The 24,553-nt window shown below is 37.9% G+C and overlaps 2 protein-coding genes across 3 annotated transcripts in view; one reads left to right on the forward strand and one right to left on the reverse strand.

Annotated features, from left to right (window-relative positions):
• Positions 1 to 1,340: 1,340 nt before the first annotated feature.
• The window catches only part of LOC5570421 (chromosome transmission fidelity protein 18 homolog), a 44,859-nt gene continuing 21,646 nt past the window's right edge, over positions 1,341 to 24,553 (reverse strand). Inside the window, exons 6-10 of the mRNA XM_001659081.2 lie at positions 7,108 to 7,479; positions 3,724 to 3,899; positions 3,269 to 3,659; positions 1,565 to 1,625; positions 1,341 to 1,490 (exon numbers count right to left, since the gene is read on the reverse strand). Coding sequence (XP_001659131.2) covers positions 1,390 to 1,490; positions 1,565 to 1,625; positions 3,269 to 3,659; positions 3,724 to 3,899; positions 7,108 to 7,479 — 1,101 coding nt within the window. The 3' untranslated portion in view covers positions 1,341 to 1,389. The remainder of the gene's footprint in view (positions 1,491 to 1,564; positions 1,626 to 3,268; positions 3,660 to 3,723; positions 3,900 to 7,107; positions 7,480 to 24,553) is intronic.
• LOC5570426 (cilia- and flagella-associated protein 206) overlaps positions 10,901 to 24,553 on the forward strand; it is a 29,250-nt gene continuing 15,597 nt past the window's right edge. Inside the window, exons 1-6 of one of the 2 annotated variants that reach the window (XM_021845102.1) lie at positions 11,191 to 11,281; positions 11,343 to 11,437; positions 11,498 to 11,914; positions 22,704 to 23,065; positions 23,136 to 23,393; positions 23,459 to 23,613. In XM_021845102.1, coding sequence (XP_021700794.1) covers positions 11,368 to 11,437; positions 11,498 to 11,914; positions 22,704 to 23,065; positions 23,136 to 23,393; positions 23,459 to 23,613 — 1,262 coding nt within the window. In that variant the 5' untranslated portion in view covers positions 11,191 to 11,281; positions 11,343 to 11,367. Of the gene's footprint in view, positions 11,438 to 11,497; positions 11,915 to 22,703; positions 23,066 to 23,135; positions 23,394 to 23,458; positions 23,614 to 24,553 lie in introns of both variants that reach the window. The other variant, XM_001659080.2, reaches the window with a different exon arrangement.

Below are 24,553 nucleotides of genomic sequence, written 5' to 3' on the forward strand. Positions count from 1 at the left end.
TACGACAGTCATGCGGCGCACGCATTGAATCTGTATGCGCAACTGTTTACAAACCAAACGCCGCAGCGAAGATAACATGGCGCAAATTGCAAAGCGAATTCATTTTCCTTCCGCTTCGGCACGACCAACATCCATCGTCACCGTCCACTTCATTCCCACGCGAAGGCAGCAATCAACGAATATACGAACGAATAGGGTAAACCGTCAATTATTTGATTGATTTATTACTGTTTGGTGCACAACATTAAAAGTGATATTGTGACGAATATACAAAACATACAATGTTGCTCCCAAAGAAACTTTGACAGCTAACAAGATAATGCACATTTTGTAGAAGAACTGTTTTGAAGGAAGTTTCATTATCATATTAAATTTCATGAAAATACCTGAAAAAATGCTGATTTATTCGTCACTTTTTGCAAACTTTTTATTATTTATGCATGTTAACCATTTTCTACAAAATTCATGTCAAAGAAGCTAAGAAAGATGAGGTCATAAGCTTTCGATTCGTGCGCAGATATTGAATGTACGACTAATAGTTATTTAGTTATGGAGCGTCAAAGATGAGAAAATTTAAAAACTTTAAATTGTGATTAATTCACTTAGCAGTGACTTGCGACCCTATGTTCCTTAGGCACTTTTTCATAACTCGTAGAGATCTATCTACCCTCAAAATTCTTAAAGTCCGGAACCAAACACCCTGTATTTCTGTCGTGTGATACCGTATACGATCGGAGAGTGAGAAATCTTTCTGAGAGAGCAGGGTGGTATCAGTAGCCTAATCTATAGATCGCAACATCGCATCGCAACACCATAGAATGGCTGTCTTTTTTATTACTCTGGTTGGTTTCCAAGTTCATAATTAGTATGACGTGCTGCATTCATTGAAAAAATCAAATCGAATGTCAGAAAAACGAGGCAGAAAATTAGGTCGAAAACACGGTTGGTAAGAAGGTATCGGAGCAAAATGAACACTTTCGTGGGATTTAGTAAAAACTATTTTATTGATGGGTGTCAAACGTACTGATGTGTAAAAGTGCTCTCCCTCTAGCTCATTACCAAGAAGAAATTTCTCTTGGTCAGTTACTTTGCTCCCCCTGATTTGATTCCTGGCTAAGCCCGTGGGCAGGAGCGCGCGCGCTTATGTGTCTTTAGTTGATTCTTTATCGGGTGGTTTGCGGTTTAACATAGTGAAATTGCTGTTTTACGAGATGGAAGTTGGGAAATTTCAAAGTTTGGTAACTCGATTTTGTTGCTGTGAAAGAAAAATCGATTATTTAACGTCGCTTGAATGCGGCAGGATTTCTCTTGCATTCTAAGATAAAAAAAATAACATGAGGTTTATGCGTTTGGACGTTTCATTTAAAAGATACCATCTGTACAGATGATTTACATCAAATCAATTAGCGTGACGTCTTTCCGAACTGCATTGTTAAATCCTTCCTTGTAGCGATACCATATCGGGCTTTTGACAATGGTATCAGTTCCTCCTATAGAAAATGAGAAATATAAAGAAACAACAAAATTATGCCTTCCAATATCACTTCGCGAAAAAATAACGCACCTTCTTGAACAGATAGTACTGTCTCCTTCGTAGTCACACGACCGAAGAAATCCTTGGAAACCTGGAAGTGAGAAGAAAAAAACAAACAATTCTTAAAAACCCATTTTGTTAAAAAAATGATAACCGTAACCGATTTCGATTTTCCGAATAATCCACTGGCAAAGATGGGTAAGTACACCTAATCTCAAATATCAATTTTAGTCGTGAAACCAATCCTATCAAACCAATCAAAAGTAAGATTGGATCTTCGGCTTCCACTCTAGAATGTAAAAGGGTGCCCATCGGCAGCCGCAGCAAGACTTGGAAAGAAAATTCACCAGAATGAAGAAAAAACAGCAAGGTGGGTGGAGGGACGACGAGAACACCGATCTATCAGCCGTTCAATCAAACTTTCTCCGAGTAGGTATTTTCCATCCAGCCACGATGGTGGTTTTCGTTAGAGCGCACATAACTTCTCTTGTTACCGGAAAGCGCACGATGCAATCAATCTGAATAATAAAAATATTTCCTAAATTGATCCTTGATGGTAGGATAACTCTAACAGCGAGCGCGCGCGATGGTGATTACTTTTTCGCCGCAATTTTTCCGCTTTGACGTCCTGTTGGATGGCTCGGTATTATGGAAACGCATAATATTGATAGGATTGATAGAGTTTGCTCATGTTCAGATCCGGAGAAGATATTACTCGCTCCATTAATCTGTATGTATTTTATTAGTATTTGGAATTTTTGCGTGTTCAATTTAGCATATTAAAACCTGCATGTAAAAGATCCATTTAAACATGGAAAATTCATACTGGATTATTGCAAATTTCTTAGTTTTTCATCTTCAGTGTTGTATTATTTCCTAACTGGAACCAAGCCTGCTTTTCAACTAAGTGCATTTTCACAGTAATTCATTTAGAGCTCATGTTGCTAATTTTCACGTTACCTTACACAAATAAACTTTATGATCTAGAAAGTCGAGGAATTTTTCAGCTATTTGCCTTGACGACCAATCGACAGAGGAGCAGATCTTTATTTTAATAGGCTAGGCACTAGGCTAAGGAAGGCCTGTTCGAGTTATTATGGCACTCAATTTTAAATCCACTTCGGCGCTATGGACAATTTCGCCCGCAGGCAAAAATATCCGCGAGTTGAGCGCTCAAGAAAACTAACTAGATTTTCAAATTTTCATCATAGGGTCTACACCCATTTTTTTTCTATCTTTATTAACGAGATTTTTAGCCCTGGGCTAGTTCATCTCGGGACCAACGGCTTTACTTTCCTTCCGAAGGAAGTCGTCACTGAAATTCTTTTCGTGACTATCTCGGGGATGGGATTCGATCCCAGATCCTCGGCGTGAGAGGCGTGTGTTCTAACCACTACACCAGGTCCGCCCCCTTACACCCATTTTGATTGTTTATGGGATTATGTCTTTTACTGGCTTTTTTTTAAAAGAGAGAATAATTTTTGTGCAGAGCATAGATGTTAGAAAAGTGCATCACATGGCGATTGATTCGTACTGCGCTGAAATTTGACCATCTTTGTGAGCTTTAGAAGATAATCACAATTATTGGACAATTCATGAAATATAAAAAACTTCACGCTGCTTATGTTGGCCCGTATCAAGAAAAGTGTGATATTTGATCGCATTCCTGCTGCAGTTAATGGTATTAAAAAATACAATGATGAGAAAATCAAAATTCATATTTTTGATACTTACCACCTGCTTTACCTTCTCGGTAATTTGCTTCGGCTTCAATGTTTGCAAATGATTCGGTAACTGCGCCGTGGATTCTTTCCTTGGTTCGATTTTTTTAGTCTTCTTCGATCCACTGCTCGCCTCTTTAATTTCGGTTATCGATGCTGGTGGGCCCCTACTATTAGCTGCTTTCGGTTGAGCCCGTCGCATGCGCTCCAACTCAACTTCCCTGGCTACCAGTTGCTTGCCAAAGTAGTTAAGATTTTGACCTGCAATACCTGGGAAATTCCCCAGCTGTTCGATATCAGGATCCAACTGATACGCATAGGTTCCATCGGTTGATTTCAGTTGAATATAGTTGAGACCGAAGTCCGCCATCACTTCCACCGTGTGAGTTAAATCAGATTTTTCTCTGTGAATTGTAATCAAAAATCAAATGTTAATCGTAAAACTAGTAGCTTATAATGCAGACTTACTTCGGTGTCAGCAGTTGAATAGAAACCGAGCGCAACGACGGACTTAGCACGCGTTTCAGCAATGGCACCGTATCCAGCAGCACCGTTGGTCCTTCGCCAATTCCTTTCAACTGTGCCGATAGTCCTTTTCGTAGGCCGGTGAGAATCAGCTTGCATGTTGCCAGCTTTTGCGAATTCTATTAGCACGTGGGAGGATGAAATGAAATGAGGAACAGATTTTTTTTAGTAGGCACCGAGATCAAAAGCAATGAGCTGTGCAAAGGAAATTGAATGGCTTTTGTAAGGGTAACTGCATAAAAAAGGGATTGAGCTTAACCTGCTACTGGGCCCTGAGAGAAGGTAAAAAATATTGAATAATTAATAGAATCATTTCATGAAATGCGCTCGCTGAATGGGTTATCTTAATAATCATCAGATTTATTTTCCACGCTTTCGGTAGCTGCACAGTGTTCCAGGAATCAGTTTTACGCGGAAAGATGCATTTAGAGCTTTAGAATGAAACATTAGACAAAAACGGTCTTCTACAAAGTTGTTTGTATTAGTTAAGCCCTTTGTTTGGTGTTATTGAAAATTAGGGTGGACCACATTTTCATAGAAATTGTGTAACTAACTTTCTTATTTGTAGAAATTATATTATACATGCTTCAGCAAAGTTATAGACCATTCAATTTCAAGCAACTTTGCCAAAAAAAGTTTTTTTGTATCTCTTAAATTGACTGATTTAGAGCTTTTTTCCAGCAGTGACATAGGGTGGTCCGAACAAAACTGGTTTTCTGGCTCTAGAGTTTTCAATTCAAATTTCTCATCAAAGTAGTCTATGAAACACTTTTAGAGCTTCAAAAAATGCGTAATTTGGTGAGTGAAGAAACTCGCTATCTCCTTCCGTTTAGGAGTTATTGTTGTTTTTCTCTCAAAAACATGCCTACTTTGATTGTGAATATCTCTGGTTGGGGCAAATATAAAAAATATCTTTTGACGGCATTCAAAAGACAAAATAAAATTGTATATTATATCAAAAAATTACAGATGTGTTATTTTTGTAACTCTAATAAAATGCCTTGAAAAACAAAGGATTTCAAGCAGAAAAACTTCAATAACTTTTGAACTAAAATAGATATCATCAATATTTTTGCATGAAAATTTGCGTTTTGTTAAGTTCTAAAAATCGTTCATAGACTGCTTTGACGAGAAATCTGAAATAAGAAAGATAGGGCTCTAAAACTATTTTGAAGATTTTTATAGTATGTATTTCTTTATTATTTTGCATTTTGAGCACGAAAATGAAATTTTAGACAAAAATGATCTTCTACAAAATTGTTTCTAAAAATGTAAGCTTTCATACTGTGTCATTTGAAACTAGGGTGGTCCACAATATCACACATATCATATAATCAACTTTTTTATTTGCAAAAATACTAGTATACGCTCAAAGGCAAAGCGGTAGAACTTGAAATTTTGATCAACTTTGCCAAAAAAAAGTTTTTATGTAGCTCAAAATTTGACCAATCTAGAGCATTTTTTCCTTATCATTGCAGGGTGGTCCAACAAAAATAAGTTTTTCAACTCTAGTTTTTTTAATATTATTTTCTCGTAAAAGTCGTCTATGAACGACTTTTAGAACTTAACAAAACGCAAATTTTCATGCAAAAAGATTGTTGATATCTATTTTAGTTCAAAAGTTATTAAAGTTTTTGTGATAAAAAATATTTGATTTTCAAGACGTTTTATTAGAGTTACAAAAATAACACATCTGTAATTTTTTGATGTAATATACAATTTTATTTTGTCTTTTGAATGCCGTCAAAAGATATTTTTTATGTTTGCCCCAATCAGAGAAATTCACAATCAAAGTAGGCATGTTTTTGAGAGAAAAACAACAATAACTCCTAAACGGAAGGACATAGCGAGTTTCTTCACTCACCAAATTACGCATTTTTCAAAGCTCTAAAAGTGTTTCATAGACTACTTTGATGAGAAACTTGAATTGAAAACTCTAGAGCCAGAAAACCAGTTTTGTTCGGACCACCCTAGGCCACCGTAGGAAAAAAGCTCTAAATCGGTCAATTTAAGAGATACAAAAAAACTTTTTTTGGCAAAGTTGCTTAAAATTGAATGGTCTACAACTTTGCTGAAGCATGTATAATATAATTTCTACAAATAAGAAAGTTAGTTACACAATTTCTAGGAAAATGTGGTCCACCCTAATTTTCAATAAAACCAAACAAAGGGCTCAACTAATACGAACAACTTTGTAGAAGACCGTTTTTGTCTAATGTTTCATTCTAAAGCTCAAAATGCATCTTTCCGCGTAAAACTGATTCCTGGACCATAGTGAGCTGTTGGCAAAAAAAAATGTTTTCGTAATGGAAATGCATACCTACTGGAAAAATGTCTTGGGGCAATGGAGCATAACGTTTATCGACAAAATATTCGCACACCTTCTAAAGATACAACATAAAAACAACTTAAAATCATGTTACTAGAATTGGAAAGATTTCACACTGGTTAGAAGATTCATCTTCAAGAAACGACACTAAAAAATCCAAATCCGAAAATCCGTAAAAAATGAATTTAGATAAAGTTTTGAATATTATAAATATACTTTGAAATACTTAAATTGAGTATGGATAGATTTCTTGAAAGGATATTATTTACAATAATTAACATTTTTTCAACATAGGGGAGCCAACATTCCAAAATTTGGACAAAAAATGGCATCGCATCGTCCCAAATTCATCGAATACAAGCACAACCTAGCAAGCTACACACATAATCTACAAAAAGAATTATTTAAAATGGTGTAAGTTATGTTTAAACTGTGTGCATTCTATTAACATCATCATGCTTCAGTTCCTACCGTAGCACAGCCAGCTTCTCGTGTCACGAGCCAAAGGACTTCTTCCCACCACTAGGCTTTACCTCGAGGGCAAAGACAGAAAAGTGCGGTTCACTTCTACCTGTGGCCGACGATGTACGTGACGATGATACGTCCTTACCGTCAGCAAACGAGTTCCCCTTCAAAATCCCCCTCCCCTTCCACCTACAACACCATCATAACGTAACGACTTTTGCGCAATATAACGGGCACAAAATAGAATACTAAATTAGAAAATGCCACGCAGATTGAATGATGAAAGAAGGAAATAATTAGAAGCGACACAAGAAGCAAAGCAAGCACACGGTCCCATTCAAAGATAATAACCACCAACAAACTCTTCCCCATTAAGCGGAGAAAATAATTACATCCTTTCAGGTCGCAATGCGCTTTCGTTATTATAAACCATATAATAAGTTTTAATAGCCACAGTAATTGACTTCATTCAACACCTCTTACGCTCAGAAAATATAAAATACCAAGAATACCAACCACCCCCACGGACTTACCTCGAAACCCTTGTTAGGGAAATTGATTTTTGGCCAAGCTAAACTGGCAAACAAATAGTGCCACACGACGAAACCATACGCCAGGTACGGATAGATGGAGTAGTTTTGCTGATGGTTGATCACCTGCTGGATACGATCGTTGAAGCAGAACCAATCACAGGCTTCAGCTACTCCTGCCATGTTCGGATCGGGCATTTTTTGGTGCAGATAGTTTTCGAACACCCCCTGCATCAATCGGTCTTGATCGCCGGCCATGTGTATCACGTCCAGAATGTTGGTCATTCGGGTTGCCGGAGACATATCGGTGAGTGTCACAATAGCATCGCTTTCGCAGCTATCAGCATCCACCAGGGTCTTTTTGGGACGTTGTATCTAGGAAATGAGAGTAGAGAAGATTTTCAACGTTTTGTAAATATGCACATGATAGTTTCAAAGTGCATTTTGAACTTTTTGATGAGAAACAAACGGCTGGTAGCTGGAATGAAGTATTTATTAGTGATTTGCATAAATATTAGGGTTTCAATTAATTTCTTTTAGTGTAATATTCCCCGATTATTGGCAAGTGTGCAATAATTGGCAATATACCCTAGTTTTAAAAAAGTCGGCATATTTTAATTATATATACTTTGGAAGCACTCTTATGAGCATGGACATTTTCCAATTCATGTCAGTTGAAACGGTACACAATTGATCAGGTATTTAAGCGCATCGGTGTGGGTTCGATTCCCACTTCAGCCTTCGAAACTTATCGTCAGGAATGTTTTTCGGCATTGTCACTGGAGCATGCTTGTCCGTTGTTTAGTGTTAAGTTGCAATCTGTGCAGCTAAATGGCTGTAGACGGTGTTCGTCCCGGGCAGACGGGAATTTCAAAATCGTATCTCGAAACGAACAAATTTTGATCTCATATCTCAATCTGATATTGAAAAGATGTTCGAAAATTTAATAGAACTCAACGCGATAGCTCGACATCAAATGATCATAAGATCAAAATTAGTTCATTAACATGAAACAAAACACAAAATGGTCGGACTGAACAGTGAGACGTCGGAGCAACCTCTAAGAGCAACTAGTAGATTAGACAGCGAAGAACATGTATCTCTCATTTACTTCATCCTCTAGTTGTGGAATATAGCCGAATGGTCAGCGTCTCTGTGTATAGATCTAGAGGTCGAGGGTTCGATACCGATTGTCGACATGTTTTTTTTTATTCTTGGTCGTCTGTCAGATCATAGTTTCATATTGATTTGTTGGTCAATCAACAAACTTTCCAGATATTGTTTTGATCTTATAATACCGTAAATTTGGGGTGAAATTGATCAGTAGGGTGAATTTCATCACTATGCCACTCGATTTTATTTCTTCCTAACCACAAATATCAATGTAACCTGCAGTGAATGAACGCTGTTTGTCGTAAATATTGTCAAATTGTGTGTTATGAAGTTTTTTAACGTTAAAAAATGTTTATTTCTATGGAAAAAAAATGTAAAATTTCAAAATCATGTACGGTGCAGTATTGGCAAACATCATTATTGTTTATTTATTTAGTTGGTGTTACATCAATTAATTTGATAAAACCTCGTTAACACTTCAGTCGTCGCGCTGTTGTATTTTGTACAACAGTGGTGAAAAAACCTCGCTTATCGTACATAGCATCAGCGTGATGGTTCTGACGGTGGCAAACCACGCGACGACTGAAGGGTTAACGATGTTACGCCAATTTACTCGGTCCATGGCTGTGTCTCTCCAACTTCGATTTTGGCCCACGTTCTCCAGATCTTGTTGCACCTGATCAAGCCACCTCGCTCGCTGTGCTCCTCGCCTTCTTGTGCCAACCGGATTCGACGCGAACACCATCTATGCAGGATTGTTGTCCGGTAGTCTTACAACATGCCCTGCCCAGCGCACCCTTCCGGCTTTCGCAACCTTCTGGATACTGGGTTCGCCGTAGAGCCTAGCGAGCTCGTGGTTCATTCTCTGCCGCAACACACCGTTTTCCTGTACTCCGCCAAACATCGTCCTAAGCACCCTTCGTTCGAACACTCCAAGTGCTTGCAGGTCCTCTTCCAGCATGGTCCATGCTTCATGTCCATAGAGGACCACCGGTCTTATAAGCGTTTTGTACATGGTACATTTGGTGCGGGGTGAATCTTTCTCGACCGCAGCTTCTTCTGGAGTCCATAGTAGGTGCGACATCCACTGATGATCTTCTTCTTCTTGGCATTAACGTTCCCACTGGGATAGAGCCTGTTTCTCAGCGTAGTGTTCTTATGAGCACTTCCACAGTTATTAACTGAGAGCTTTCTTTGCCAAAGTTGCTGTTTTCGCATTCGTATATCGTGTGGCAGGTACGATGATACTCTATGTCCAGGGAGATCATGGAAATTTCCATTACGAAAAGATGCTGGACCGACCGGGATTCGAACCCAGACACCTTCAGCATGGCTTTGCTTTGTAGCCGCGGACTCTAACCACTCGGCTAAGGAAGGCCCTACTGATGATGCGTCTCCGTATTTCACGACTAACGTTGTTATCGGCCGTTAACAAGGATCCGGGGTAGACGAACTCATCAACCACCTCAAAAGTATCCCCGTTTATCGTAACACTGCTTCCCTGGCGGGCTCTGTCGCGCTCGGTTCCGCCTATCAGCATGTACTTTGTTTTTGACGCATTCACCACCAGGCCGACTTTTGTCGCTTCACGTTTCAGGCGGGTGTACAGTAGCCTGGGACACGGTTATATGAAAAATAAAGATTCTCGCTCCAGTCCATTTTTTGGATTGCATTTGGGTCCAATAACAACTGTGCAAAATTTCAGCTCGATCGGTGAAACTATATTTTGGCGCCAGCCGTTCAAAGTTTGTATGGGATTTACTATGGGAAAACATACTTTTGCAAAGAAAAATCGCAAGAGGTCGTCCATTGTCCTCTATAAAAATTCCGAACGCAGACCTCGATAGGTATTTTTACGATGAAAAACATTGTCGAAGACCGCAAAGCAATCCGATGCTAGTGAAAAAAGTTATAAAGCATCGATTTTGTTATTATTGTTATTTCTTTACATATTAATCAACGTCGCCTTGCCAATAGGTTTGCATTGAATAACTTTCTTCACAAGTGTCGGATTGTTTCGCGGTGTTCTGCAATATTCTTCATGGTGAAATTACCTACCGAGGTCTGCGTTCGGAATTTTTATAGAGGTCAATGGACGACCTCTGGCAATTTTTCTTTGCAAAAGTAAGTTTTCCTATAGTAAATCCCATACAAAATTTGAACGGCTGGCGCTAAAGTATAGTTTCACCGATCGAGCTGAAATTTTGCACAGTTGTTATGAGACCCAAATGGAATCCAAAAAGTGGACTGGAGCGAAAATCTAAATTTTGTCCCACGCCTGTAGTCTGCCACCGTTCCAAATGTCAACACTGATTTCGTATCTCTATTAATATCGAGTTAGAGAACCATCACGGTAGACACAACAAGGTAGGCTATTCCCACGTGTAAACAACGATTTTGCATCAAAACATGTGTCGTCATTCCTATCGTCAAGCATGAGGCCTTGAGGATAGTAAAGGAGAGCAGGCCTTGCTTTCTTTTTCACTCGTTCGAGTTTGCGATAGGAATGACGTCACTGCCAAATGTCATTTTTCGGAGTATAATACCTTGCTTCTTTTTACCGTGGAGAACCATATTAAAAGTTGGGTTTCGTGGCTACCTTGATGGTCTCTTGGATCGCAGTTGAACTGATTTTGTGTTCTGTAACTCGATACCTCCCAACACGATGGTCACTTCAATATCGAGTTATGAAGAGTTGACTGTAGCTTGAAGTTGAAAAGTGTTGCAAGTTAGTTACCCCGTTTGACTGTAATAATTATTCTGTTCCAGTAAAAAAAGAGATGCAAAAAATTAAACCGGCATTGGCCTGGGAATGGGTATTTTGGTATTAAGGAAGTTTTCCATAGCAATACATAAATATCTCGTAGCAACCACCGAAACAACCACGCAAGCAAAAATAAACAAAAATCATACGGCAGTCGACTTTCCACCCCATTCAGGAACAGTTTTCCTTCCAATAAAGATTGTTATCTGCCGTGGATCATGACTTCGAACCATCTTAAAACCTATCTTTTGGAATCAAACGCGAATCTTAAGCCGTTGTTCTACGAGATCGTTAAGCAATGTGAGCGCCAGAACATTCGATATGATAAACATTTGGTTACGTTCGTAATGAACCTCCTCAGTTTGGATCCACAGTTCGAGATTTACATGGAAACGCTGAGTGCCGACCGCCGGAATCACGACGATTTTGTTAAGGAATGCGTACAACGATTGTCAGGTATGAAGAATGAAATGAGAATTAAAGTAAAATCCATAAAATGATTTTAATAACTTACAGAGGATCGTTCCCCGGCATTGATTACGCTGAAAATGCAACTCTACTTCTTGGAAAATTTCTTCAATCGGGATGAAGTTGTGGAAAAACATATGAGAAATCTACAGCTCAAAACGGCACATTTGTTGAAGGAAATCACCGAGAACGACGTCATCACCAAGGACGAACAGGAGGAAATATTCAACAAAATTATCATCGATATCGTTTTGCACATGGGGTTGGGGAGCCCAGACAACAAGGAGGTCATCAACGAAACCATGAAGGCATTGAACTCTGTCATGTCTCGCAGCGATAAAGCCAAGTTCGTTACCCTGGACAAAAAGGATCGATTGCTGGCACTGAAGGATATACGGGAAATTGTCTGCGGCATTCGTATTTTTAACAAACATGCAGGAAATTCCACCAATGGAATGTCGGATCGTATGTGCCCGGATAACGATACCGTAAGATGGGGTCAAATTGATCAGTGGTACGAATTTTACATGTTCAGAACCCAACTGCAATTTCTTTTTTGTTTTGTTTGCAACACATACATTCATTTTCTAGATTTTAGATGTCTAAATGATGATTTTTAACCATTTTGTTCTTCAAAAAGTTTTCATTAAATTATTTAATGTTTCCAAACGTGTAACCACAATGGCTGACAAATTGAGTATCGTAAAACGGAATAACTTTGATAGTTTTTTGGACAAAAATCTGAATATTTCTGCAATTAATTTGAAATATTTTTAAAACAAGTACAACAAGTACTGGTATCTCAGTTATCGGTTTCAGTTGAAATATCGCATAGCGACTCATTTTGAATGGGCCGATAATTTTTCATATGATTGAAAGTCGATTTTCGGTTGTGGGGTAACTTTGATAATGCTTATGTAAACACATGAACATCTAAAAAACAACCAAAATACTGTTTGGTATAATTGCAGTTGGAACATCATTGGAGAATGTTGATAGAGAACGTGGATTAAATATTGTTCATAAAATAACAGAATTTATAGTAAAATTCTGCTGTAAAAGTGTATTGAGGTCAAAAATGCATGACAAACACCATTATAAGTCTGTATGAACTGCTAAAAAATAATATTTTTGAAGAGATATCGATCGATATTCACTTTTCAACGAATGAATTACTTAGAGTACATAGGGCGTTACATACTTCTAGGTGTTTGACATTTTATGGAAATTTCTGACTTCGATTACAAAAATGCCCCCAATTTGTTGAAATGATTTTCTCAGAGAGATTTGAGACTGGATTCATGTTCAACTATAACTAGGCTGACAGAGATAAATGTTGAATTATTTAAAATTTCACCAAATAATGATCGTAGAACAGATTGTAAGAGTATCAAAAAATGATAAAATCTCATCGATTTTCAATATTCGATTATGAACCTTAAAATGTTATCGATTCTAACGAAAATAGCTCTGACATGAAGTGTCATGCTAATAATCTTTACTTTTGCATTCGTTTTGCTTAATCGATTAACAGATATTATTGCTGTTTGCATTTGGGATGCAAATCTAGACTAAACGTCCTCCAAATGCGGTAACACAAAACAATCAAAGGACACCTGGCAACGATTAAATAAATCACCGCCGCCCTTGCAAGAAAAATATATCTTTGACATCGCATTTCTTGTAAAAAATCTTACCGCTTTTGGTGTTCCCGCATTTGATATTCGCATTTCAAACGCACACAGCAATATGTTATTATATTTAGTACAGTGAAACCTCCATGAGTCGATGTTCCATTACTCGATGGTTCCATACTGAAAACAAAATTTCATGGTTACTAGGATGGTCCCCTCAAACAGCTTTCCAAGGATTTTGTTTCCACGACTCGATAGTTCCATGAGTCGATGGTCCCTTCAGATATCGACTCATGGAGGTTTGACTGTATGTTGTGGATCTCACGCTATCAAATTTACCCGCATTATCAAAGATACCCCGTTTTACGGTATTAACCAATACTTTTATGCTAAGCCGAGATATAAGCTGGTTGTATTTAAAATGATGTGTGAAATGAACTTTGAAAGCATACCGTAAATTCGGGTGAAATTGATCAATAGGGTGAAATTGATCATCGTGTCACTCGATTTTATTTCTTCCTATTGGAGCACAAATATCAATGTAACCTGCAGTAAATGAACGTTGTTTGTCGTAACTATTGTTGAATTGTGTGTTGTAAAGTGTTTTGCGTTAAAAAATGTTTATTCCTATGAAAATAATGTAAAATTCCAATATCATGTGCGGTGCAATATTGACAAACATCCATAAACTTCTAGTTCTAAACAAGAATTTGAACATGTTATAAACCTGAAAGTTTGTGAGGATGCTTGAGATATATCCCCAAACCAGATTTCATAACCAAAACTCGTATCAATTTGGTCATTCGGTGGAAATAATTGAATTTCTGTTAGATATCGAGATATTCCTTAGTAAATTGCATACATTTAGGCGTTTTTTGCGTAATTCTTGAAATTTAACTATTCATTATTTCTATAATTATTGTATTGTTGAGAATTTAGCAAGCATATTCGGATTCAGGGACCTCAAATTTATTATATAGAGTTGGTTTGAAAACTAACAATAATCGCATTGACAAGTGATCAATTTCACCCCGAAATGAGATTTCCCGATTTTTTATTTTAGAGATATTTCTTAGCACTAAAATGACATTTGTTAAAAAAATTCGGTACATGAGTCAATGAGACTCACCTTCGTACTTGTTTTCCTGCATTCAATTGTTTGGCATTGTTAACATTATAGAAAACGGACAAGAAAAACCGTGAAAAATGATCAATTTCACCCGAAATTACGGTACTGATTTAGAATGTTTGTTATTCGATCATAAAACTGTTTATTCCATTAAAATATACTGAGTGCATCAAGATGGCCCGCTTCCATGGGCGTAGCCAGGATTTCCATTAGGGGAGGGAAGCTGCCTTAAAGGATTTTGCACTCAAAACTATCACTATACACAACTTCAGATTTTTTTTGCATGAAACGTTGAAATAGGATGGACATCAACAGTGGGCAAGGTGAAATCCTAAACCAATAATTCAGATTGAAGAAAGTCAAAAGATTCAATTGGTAGAGTGCCCATTGATTGGCAATTGCAGCCTAGCAAGTTATTGAAACAAGATATAAGAATTTTTTTTTCTACAGATGTCTAGCTGGTATTACTCCATGCTGTTTTAACATCTCCACAGTGCATTAGTTACATCAAATTTATGGCTCTAAATACACAAGTTCAACTTCTCACTTATTGCACTTCGTAAACTACTCCAAAGATTTTTAATTTCTAATAGATTCCACAAAGTATTTTCCAAATTGAACTCTTTGGAATAATGCATCAAATTACTCAGCAGATGCTTTTATTTCCTCTTCAATTTCTTCCGAAATTACACTCAGAATTAAACTAAGGATTGATTCAGGAAAATTTTTAATATATTTTCAAGAAACAATCCATTTTTTTCAGGACTTTGTTCAAATTACATTACTTTCTCCTGAAGATATCCCCGTGATTTTTTTTAATATGGTATTTTTTGTGGGACCATGTCTTAAATTTTCCATGAACTTTATCAAAGATTCTTCCATCGATTTATTTTCTGTACGACAACAATATTATCGAAAGTTCTTTTAGAGATATGAGAAAACCTCTAAATTTTTTTTAACTATTTCCTACAAAAATTATTCATGGCATAACTTCTAGAGTTCTTTTAAAAATCAACAATATTTTTAGATCTCCAAAATTTCTACAAAGATTAATAAATAGGCATGTTTTTAAAATTCTTCCAAAAAAGTTACTATAAATTCCACAAAACTCATCTTGAAATCCCTAAAGGGTGTCCACGATGAAATTGCCACATACAAAATTGATTCACAAAATTCGAGTTTTCATCCGATTGCCATCAAATTTTCAGGGATTAAAAAATAACTATTAAACTTCATTTTACCATTTTACTACGTTTTACGTATTTTATTTACAGTCCATACGCAAATGCCCGCACCTTGGCCTTAACCCCGGCCATAAGATTCTGCACCACCTGTGAATCAACCGTTTTTTGCATGTAAACCCATACTTTCTTCAGTTCCTCGACTGTCTTCACTACCTTAGGTCGTTTAAGAAGGTGCTGCTTCATAATCGCCCAGTACTTCTCGATGGGGCGGAGCTCCGGAGTGTTGGGAGGGATGAACATTTTCGGCACGAAAATGACATTATTGTCCGCATACCACTTCAGCACGTCCTTGGAGAAGTGGCATGAGGCCAAATCCGGCCAGAAGATTGTTGGGACGTTGTGGGCCTTCAGGAGAGGAAGCAGTTGCTTCTGGAGGCACTCTTTCATGTACACCTGTCAGTTCATCGTGTCCTGGGTTATGAAAGGTGCACTCCGCTTCTCGCACGTGCAGATGGCTTGCCAAACCAGGAGTTTCTTTGCAAATTTGGACATATTCTGAGTGCGGACATGCTCCGGAACGCTGAACTTATCCTTGGCCGTGAAAAACAGGTTGCCGGCGGTTGGAGGCGTTCGGGTTTCGGTTGAAGGCCCCAACTACGCGGTTGTGATTTTTGGTGTTGTACGGAATACTTTTTCCTTCACTTCTGGGCTTCCGATCGGTGGTCTATCGTTCCTCGAACCGCTTAATCACTAGCGACACCGTGGAATTCGCGATTCCCAACGTTTTAGCGATGGAACGATGCGAGAGCTGTTCTTTCGACTCCATTTCCGCGAGTTTCGATCACAGAACTTTCAGGATGTAAATAATGCACTATGAACTAAATCCACCCAAATTTTCATTAAATTCTACCCAACGGTTAAAAAGTTAGTGCAATTTCATAGTGTGGCAATTTCATCGCAGACACCCTTTATTCAAACTGGAAAAAAACACATATTTTCCCAAAAAATTCTTCAAAAATCTTTCCAGACGTTGCTTTCTTAGCCGAGTGATTAGAGTCCGCGGCTATAAAGCAAAGGCATGCTGAAGATGTCTGGGTTCGAATCCCGGTCGGTCCAGGATCTTTTCGTAGTGGAAATTTCCTTGACTTCCCTGGGCTGACACTCTATGTCACACGATATAAGAATGCGAAAATGGCAACTTTGGCAAAGAAAGCTCTCAGAAACTGAGAAGCATGCTCTGTCCCAGTGAGGACGTGATGCCAAGAAAAAGAAGAAGAAGATGATGAAGAAGAAGAAATTACTTGGAAATTTCTATTTGCAACTAGTGGTCCCGGCAAACTTCGTCTTGCCATCAAGTAGGCTTCTGAAAAACGCTTTTGATCGTCCCATATAAAATGACAGTTTCGTTCGCGCTCGTTTTTCAACTTTCCCGGAGAATATCCTGGGATTTTTATACATTCAAACACGTCGGAACCCTTGACGAACAAAACGGAGAAGGAATCATCCAAATCCGTTGACCCGTTCGTAAGCCATTTCGTGACATACAAACACCATTCAATTTTTATTTATATAGATAAGCACAGGAAGTTCTTCAAAGATTTCTCAAAAAAAATTCAGCAAGGATTTGTGGAATGCAAGAAGTAACATGTAAAAAAATCCTTTGAATTCTTAAGATGATTTTTTTGTGTTCTCAGAAGTATTCTTAGATATATGATAGTAAAACCTGGAGTATTAGATAAAATCCTGCAAAAATAATTGATATTATTCCTTATGCATCTTTGGAAAAATTTCTACATAATATTTGGAGGGATCTTGAGAAAAATCATAACATTTTTTTTCAACGGAAATCGCAAGATTATTTCTTGGAAAAACCAATGCGATACATTTTAGGAGTAATTCCTGCATGAAATCAAAATACGTACTGGGTACTCTCGTTGGTTTGACCACATTTAATTTGAACACTTTTTAATCTGTACCCCGCTAATTTGCACATCGTTCAGATTAAAAATGGTTCAAACGTCATTTAGATCATGGAATGGAGTGAAGTGAGATGGAACGCTGTGAAACGCAACGCAGAATCAAAACAAAACTGTGAAAGAGGTAACCAGAAACACGTTTCTAAGGTGACTAGATGTTCAAATTAAAAATGAACCCCGATGGTTTGCATGAGGTACCGTTCAAATTAGCGGGGGTGCACGGTATATCATTTGAGGTGTGGTTCTATTCCGTTAGGCCGAATGCCGTTAGACCGAATGTCGTTAGGCCGAAGGCCATTAGGCCGAATGCAGTTAGGCCGAAAGGGTCGTTAGGCCGGAAATGGCCGATAGTTCTAACGAACCGTAAAATCGAATGGATATCCAACATGGATAGGTCATGGTAATTTGCATTACCTAGAAGCCGCCAAATTAATTTCCAAGTCTAATGGACTGTTGATTGTTAGATCAGGATAATTTGCATTACCTAGAAGCCCACAATATCCGCTGTGAAATATAACTAGAAAGAACAGCCTTCGATTAAAAGAAGGAAAAATAACGCTAATAAATGTGTTGCCCATTTAAAATTGTAGTAAGTGATCTAATGTTATTTCGGCCTAACGACCTTTTCGATATTCGGCCTAATGACCTGAACCCCTAACTAATTTCTTAAATTATTTTTCCGAAGCCTTTCTTGGAACTTCGGCGAACTTTTTGAAAGTCCCCAAGAGAACTTTAGAGAAAGTTCCTAGAAATTCTATGAAAAATCTCTTGAAGAAACTTCAGCATTCTGCATTTTTATGTAGTAGTAGTTGACCCGACAAACCTTGTTTTGTCCCGAAGTAGGCTGTTAGATAATGTGAAACAAAATTCTACTAACAAAGTGTCTGCTTCCTACCCCTATTTTTAAACACTAACACGTCGAAACACTTCAAGAACCTAACTGTGAAAGAATCAGATCCGTTGACTCGTTCTCAAGTTATTTCGTGGCATACAAAAATCATTCCATTTTTATTTATCTAGATCTGGAGTAAGTTTTACAAAAAATCTTGAAAGGAATGCTTGCACAACATTGACAGGGATATCATTAAATATATTTCAATTATTAGAGGTATTCTGTAAACTTCTTTGGAAAAGCTCAAAATGTATTTCTAGGAGATTTGCAAGGATAATATCCAAAAACTTTTAAAGACAAATTACTTTGAGAGCGATTTCTTGGAGATTCTTTGGAAAAAAAAACTGAAATGATTCATGTAGGAATCCTTCGATAATCTTTGGTGGAAGTTCTCTGGATGATCATAAAGAATAAGATGTAAAAATTCCAGAATGAAAGTGAGTACAGTTTCCGTAAAAAAAATCGGAGGAGTTCTCAGAGATATCTGAATTTCATCAAAGACTCCCACAGAAAATGACAGCATCATTGAAGAAGTTAACGAATTATTAAGAGCAAGGATTTTTCTGAAGAATTACTAAATATATCTAAATAACAATAACCGAACAAATTTTACAAAAATAAAAAATACTTCTAACGTGATTCCTAAGATAATATAATTTCTAATTAAACTTCGGGTGTAATTAGTGATTGAGTTCAAGAGAGAATGCATGAAAGATCTCAGCCAGTTCTTTGCTAGAACACTTGAAACAATTGATGAAACATTCCAAAAATTACCTTGAGATACTGTTTACGATTGGTGAGAGAAATTCGAGGTACTCCAAGATTTCTAGAAATAAACCCTGGAGTGATCATTGAAGAAATTCCTCTTTAGAATCGGAAGAATCATCTAAATAAATCCCAGACAGAACTCCTGGGGAATGTGTGAAACAATCTCTTATTAAATACATTGTCGTATTCTTCGTAGAATTTCTGTATTTATTAATTTTAAGATAACTAGACAGATCCTCGGCATAATCCTTTTGAACTTCATATGAGATTTCTGGCAGATTCATCTCTAGAAAGATATACTGCGGACTGTTAACCCGTATAGGCCTGAGTAAAAGCAAAAATACTAAGACCCTCACCGCTCAGCGAATACTTAACGGATTCATTTTTTTTGTCGGTATACTGGCAAACATATCTAGTTTCTAGAAGTGGCCAGAGAAACTCGGGAACATTCTTGTGGTCAAAGTTATGCCGGTGATTCCATAAATCAGTAAGATTTGATATTCAATATTATAAAGACTGAACTCGGAAAAAATGAGACACACAAAAATGATCACCAAAAGTTTATTTTAAATTGGATACTTCTCAAATTTTCAGGGATTAAATAACTATATATTATCTATGTATAATTCATAATTCAGTTATTGAATTTCGTCATCCAAGCTGAATGCTTGTACATTTCTCTTGATACTGCCCATGAGATCTTGGGCGAGGCTTCGCCCATCTTTCATACACAATTTTTCCCAGTTTTTCTTCAAAACTTCATCGGTTTTGAATGTTTTTCCGCTTTTCTTCAACTTCTGCTTCATTATCGCCCAAAACTTTTCGAATCGGACGAAGTTCTGGTGTATTTGGTAGGTTGGCCTCCTACGGGACCACTTTAACGTACTTCGCTTCGTACCAATCCTTTACAGGCTTGGCGTAATGGCCCGAAGCGAGATCTGGCCAGAACAGCGTGGGACCACGATGAGCTTCTGCAAGCATTTCTCTCGATAATTGTGCCCGTTTATGGTGCCGGTTGTAACGAACGGTTTGCTGTCTTGTCCACATTTGCAGATCGCCTGTCGATCGTCGTCCATGACGAGACAGCCTGACTTGACCAGCCACTCACGGTACAGCTTCCGCGCACGCAATTTGACCACCGTGTTTTGCTTGTCAGTCCAGTGTGGCGCCTTACTTAATTTAAAAACACGTAGCCCAGCCCGCTTTATAGTCTGCTGGACAAACCACTTTAACGAATTGACCTTTTTGGCCACGTCTCGGATTGAAAGGTTGTTCTTAAAGTACTGCCTTATCTTCCGCGCCTTCTCTGGGTTTTCCGTTTTGGATTTTCGACCGCTTCCAGCGCGCCGCTCGATGGTCTTCGTCTCCTGGAACATCTTCACAACGCGAGACACGGTGGAATGGTGGATTCCAAACCTTTTACCGATCCATCTGTGCGACTGACCAGGATTATCGATCATCGTGCCCAAGAATTGCTGGCAGATTGCGACAGATCGCGATCAAATTTTTCACACATAAACATAAAACTCTAAACTAGTATTACCCAAAGTGTCGCCACTTTTAGAAACTAGATATGTGTACGAGTATACTGAAAAAAAATAGTTGAGACCCGTTAAGTATCCGCTGAGCGGTGAGAATTTTAGTATTTTTTTCTGTCACTCAGGCCCATACTGACCATAAACGCATGTCAGTCCCATGTTTGCTGGATTTCCTATTCACATGGGATAATTATGCGTTTATGGGCAGTATAGGGATGAATAACACCATCGAATGATTTCTGGTAAGACCTTTGGAAGGAAACAAAATATAAGTCAATTTTTGAGAAGGAGCGATTTTCCGGTTGATTTCTAAATATATCTTTGTCTTGGTTTCAAACTGGACTCCATTTTTTTAATATGAATACTGAAAACAATTTTTAAAGGCAAACTAGTTGATTTTATTTAAATAAATGAAAATCAAATTTAGTACAATGCCATTTGATTCCACTAGATTTTGTATTATTTGACAGATACGCATATTTCGACCGTAACTGTAATGTCGTATTCAGTGTCTTGTACTAGAGTCGAATCTAATACACGACACTGAAGACGGCCTTACAGTTGAGCTAGAACTACGCGTATCTATCCAAGGATACAAACTCTAGTGGAATTAAATGGTATAGTACTAAACTCGGTATTCATTTACTTATAGGTATTCCACTAAACAGCTCGAATATTTATTATGATTCTATTTTTTTTTTTCCATCGGCCAGGGGGGCAACGGCCCTTCCCTGCCCCCTCTAGCTACACCTTGATTCATTCTGTGACTCTAATGATTTACCCATTTGATTTCATATAACTCTTAAATCTTCCCTATTAGCAGAAGCTCCCCATTGGCAGAAGAGGTATACTCGATCTCTATCTCTATTAACAACGGATATCATACTAACGGGTCTATTTTGTAAATCGAGCAGATTCATGTAACTCAGTTGTAGTCACTGTCGATTAAAGTGAGCATGGATATTTCAGATGTCACCGGTCGACTCCCATAGGGCACTTGCAGCCTTTGTTTAGTGTGCCCAACGGACCCCTTTGATTTTGCTGGGAAACGTTTCGTAACGTGTTTTCCGTTTCAAACCGTTACCCAGCAAAATCAAAGGGGCCGTTGGGCACACTTTTGTTTGCTGCAAGCGCCCTATAGTAATCCAGTCACATAGAGTGACAACTGTCGATAAACTCGAGTGACAGAGCTGAGTCGAGCGTAGTTTTTGGTCGACAGCGACTCCAGTCGAGTCATTTTGGTCGACACTACTTATAAAATAGGGCCCTAATATTCCTTTCATTACTGAAATACCGTTACACATGCCGTAACATGAAAACACAACACACATGTCCCATTTTGTATTTACAAAACCTTTGAATAGTTCGTCACCAAAGGTGTTCACATATTAAATATTCAGTCTTAATCTATGCCTTTTTGAGGATACACAAATCGCATCACTTACCAAGGTGAATCCAGAATGTGTAAATTTTGAATCCTTCCCACTAACAAAAACTCCTTGCCGTGACCACTGTGAAGATGCAGAAGAATGCTCGATATTTAGTAACATTGGATATCACTCTAACATTGCTTCCCTTTCCCGATGATCGTAAGAACATTGTCGGCGCCGTTATTGACTTTATAATATTTGTAATTTCCGAAATTGTGCACTGAAGATGGAAAGCTACTCCCGAGCTCCATCTGTTAATTCCTTATGCAATTTTGCTTATGCTTTTAAATTTCGTTTATGCTGATCAATCAGAGAAAAGCAACATCGAATTTTAGGTCATCAACGGTTATGTTCATGAAACTGTTTGTTTCAGAAGAACGTTATTTCGAAGGAAGTTGATAATTTTTAATCATGTTTTGCTATAATATATATTATGTTGATTAATTTTACCCCAAAGAGTAATTTTCAATATTTGATGTTTAAGGATGATTTATGAACTGTTTAATGTTCTTTTATAAAAAAAAAAATTTACATATGCTGAAAAAGATTAGCGCAGTATTGATTTCGACGAAGTAATTGGATAATGTCTGAAATAATAAGTTTAATACGACAGAAATCTTAAAAACACAGATCAATTTGCCCCCGGTTTACGGTACTCGAAATGCTTTATAGTCTAACTAATACAGGTGTTTTGTCTTTACAGTCCCCCGAGTATTGGATCAGTCACACGACTCCACAAAGTCCATTCTTCAAATCACCCTTTGCGAAATAATGGACAAAGTCAACCTTCTCACAAGCGCATTAAATTCTTCTATAGCATACGACTTGAGGAACAGGACGATTGTCACGCTTCTACCAGAGAATATCTCATCAGATGACCTGGATAATCTCAAAGATCTCCTAGTTATGTATCGTCAACATGAAGTGTATACTCGTAAGCTTATCGATGAGCTAGCTTTGATTAAATTCAACATCGACACATGTAATCAGGAGTACAACAGCAAGCTGATAAAAATCCATGAATCAGTTCAATATCGGACGGCCATTCCAACGGATAGAGTCTTTGTAGGCCATCCCATAATACCAAAAAAAAAATTCACAAGTAGCTTCACGACGTTTCAATTTTACTTTCCAGCCAAAATTTTCGGAACTGACACGCATTTGGCTACAGTTTCAAAACTACATCTATCTGCTCTCGGAAATCAACCAGATCAGCAATACCTTGACCAATCTCACCGAACGCTGTCTGAGCTTTGACGATTTGGCCTACCGTTTGCTGGGGGAATGCCAGATCCATACCGATGTCGACAGACTGAACAAAACCAAAGGAAAACGTCTTCTCATGGGCGTTGAAAATGCCTGTGAAGTTGTGGCATATTCACCCGGGATGAAGGTATGGTTCTTCATAGGCAAAGCCAACAAAGGCTATTATATCAAATACAATTTAATGCTTTGCAGATTGAACTGTTGAAGTTTTGCGTGTGGCATTTGGCTGAGGCTAATGGGGTGCTGATGCCAGGCAATACCGATATGGGAGTGTGTCAACATCAGAAGGATTTTTATGCATTCAATATTCCTGAGGCAGCGATATTTTTCGATGAAGATCCAGATAAGTAAGTATATTAATACGATAGATGTTTTTTGTTCAAAGAAAGCCAGATTGGATTCTCCCTGGGCTTGGAATTATATTTTCCAGGGAGCGATGAATTTTGATAATTGGTCGCTGTTGTTAGTAGTTTTGATTAGATGTTGGGTGAATTTCAAAGCAATGGCAACCTTTTTATTACAAAATTTAGATTTTATCTTCTGACCTAAAGATTCTGGTTAAACTACTGTACTATGCAGTTGGGCTGCACTACGCTATCACTCATCAAAATTACTTTCACTTCGGGAAAATATAATTTCAAACTGGCGAGAAGATTACAGACTGAGGGTGGGTTAGGAGCACAATCAGACCCTTGAATGTGCAATGTGGGGTAGTAATTGGGAATGCCATTGACGGTTTGTAATCTTCTACGAGGTTTTCGAAAACCAACAGGGCGCGTGCACCGGGTTGCGGATAGGAGCAAAGGGAGATCAATAGCATCTACCTAAAATAATAGAGCAAAAAGCCGTTCCATGATTAGGTAATGTTTAGCGATCTTCTATGGTGTTCTAGTACTATAAAATTCTTCACTCACTGGGAATTCTGGCCTTAAAAATTTCAATAGTGACAAAAACATAAAATAATACCTAATACTTAATAAGTACAATGTAGCTTCAATGTAGTAATAAATGAAATAAAATCAATTTTCTATACTTGACAAGGTTTTGAAGACAATCAATGAGTGAAAGAACTACCTATTAGAAAAGCCACATCAGCTAAGGCTATACATATACAAATTTTGGTCATAGGGTCATGGCGTTCATTCGGTATGTATGTCTATGACTGATTCTTATCTTATAGGGGCACTAGAAGACCACGCGGACAATTTCGAAACAAATTATTTTTATACATCGGTCTTACTATCCGAAAGGCTCAGCTATGCTGCAAAGTTTTCGTAAGCTATTCAT

This window comes from Aedes aegypti, chromosome 2 (assembly GCF_002204515.2).
Source record: "Aedes aegypti strain LVP_AGWG chromosome 2, AaegL5.0 Primary Assembly, whole genome shotgun sequence".
In the NCBI taxonomy this organism is placed as follows: Eukaryota; Metazoa; Arthropoda; class Insecta; order Diptera; family Culicidae; genus Aedes; species Aedes aegypti.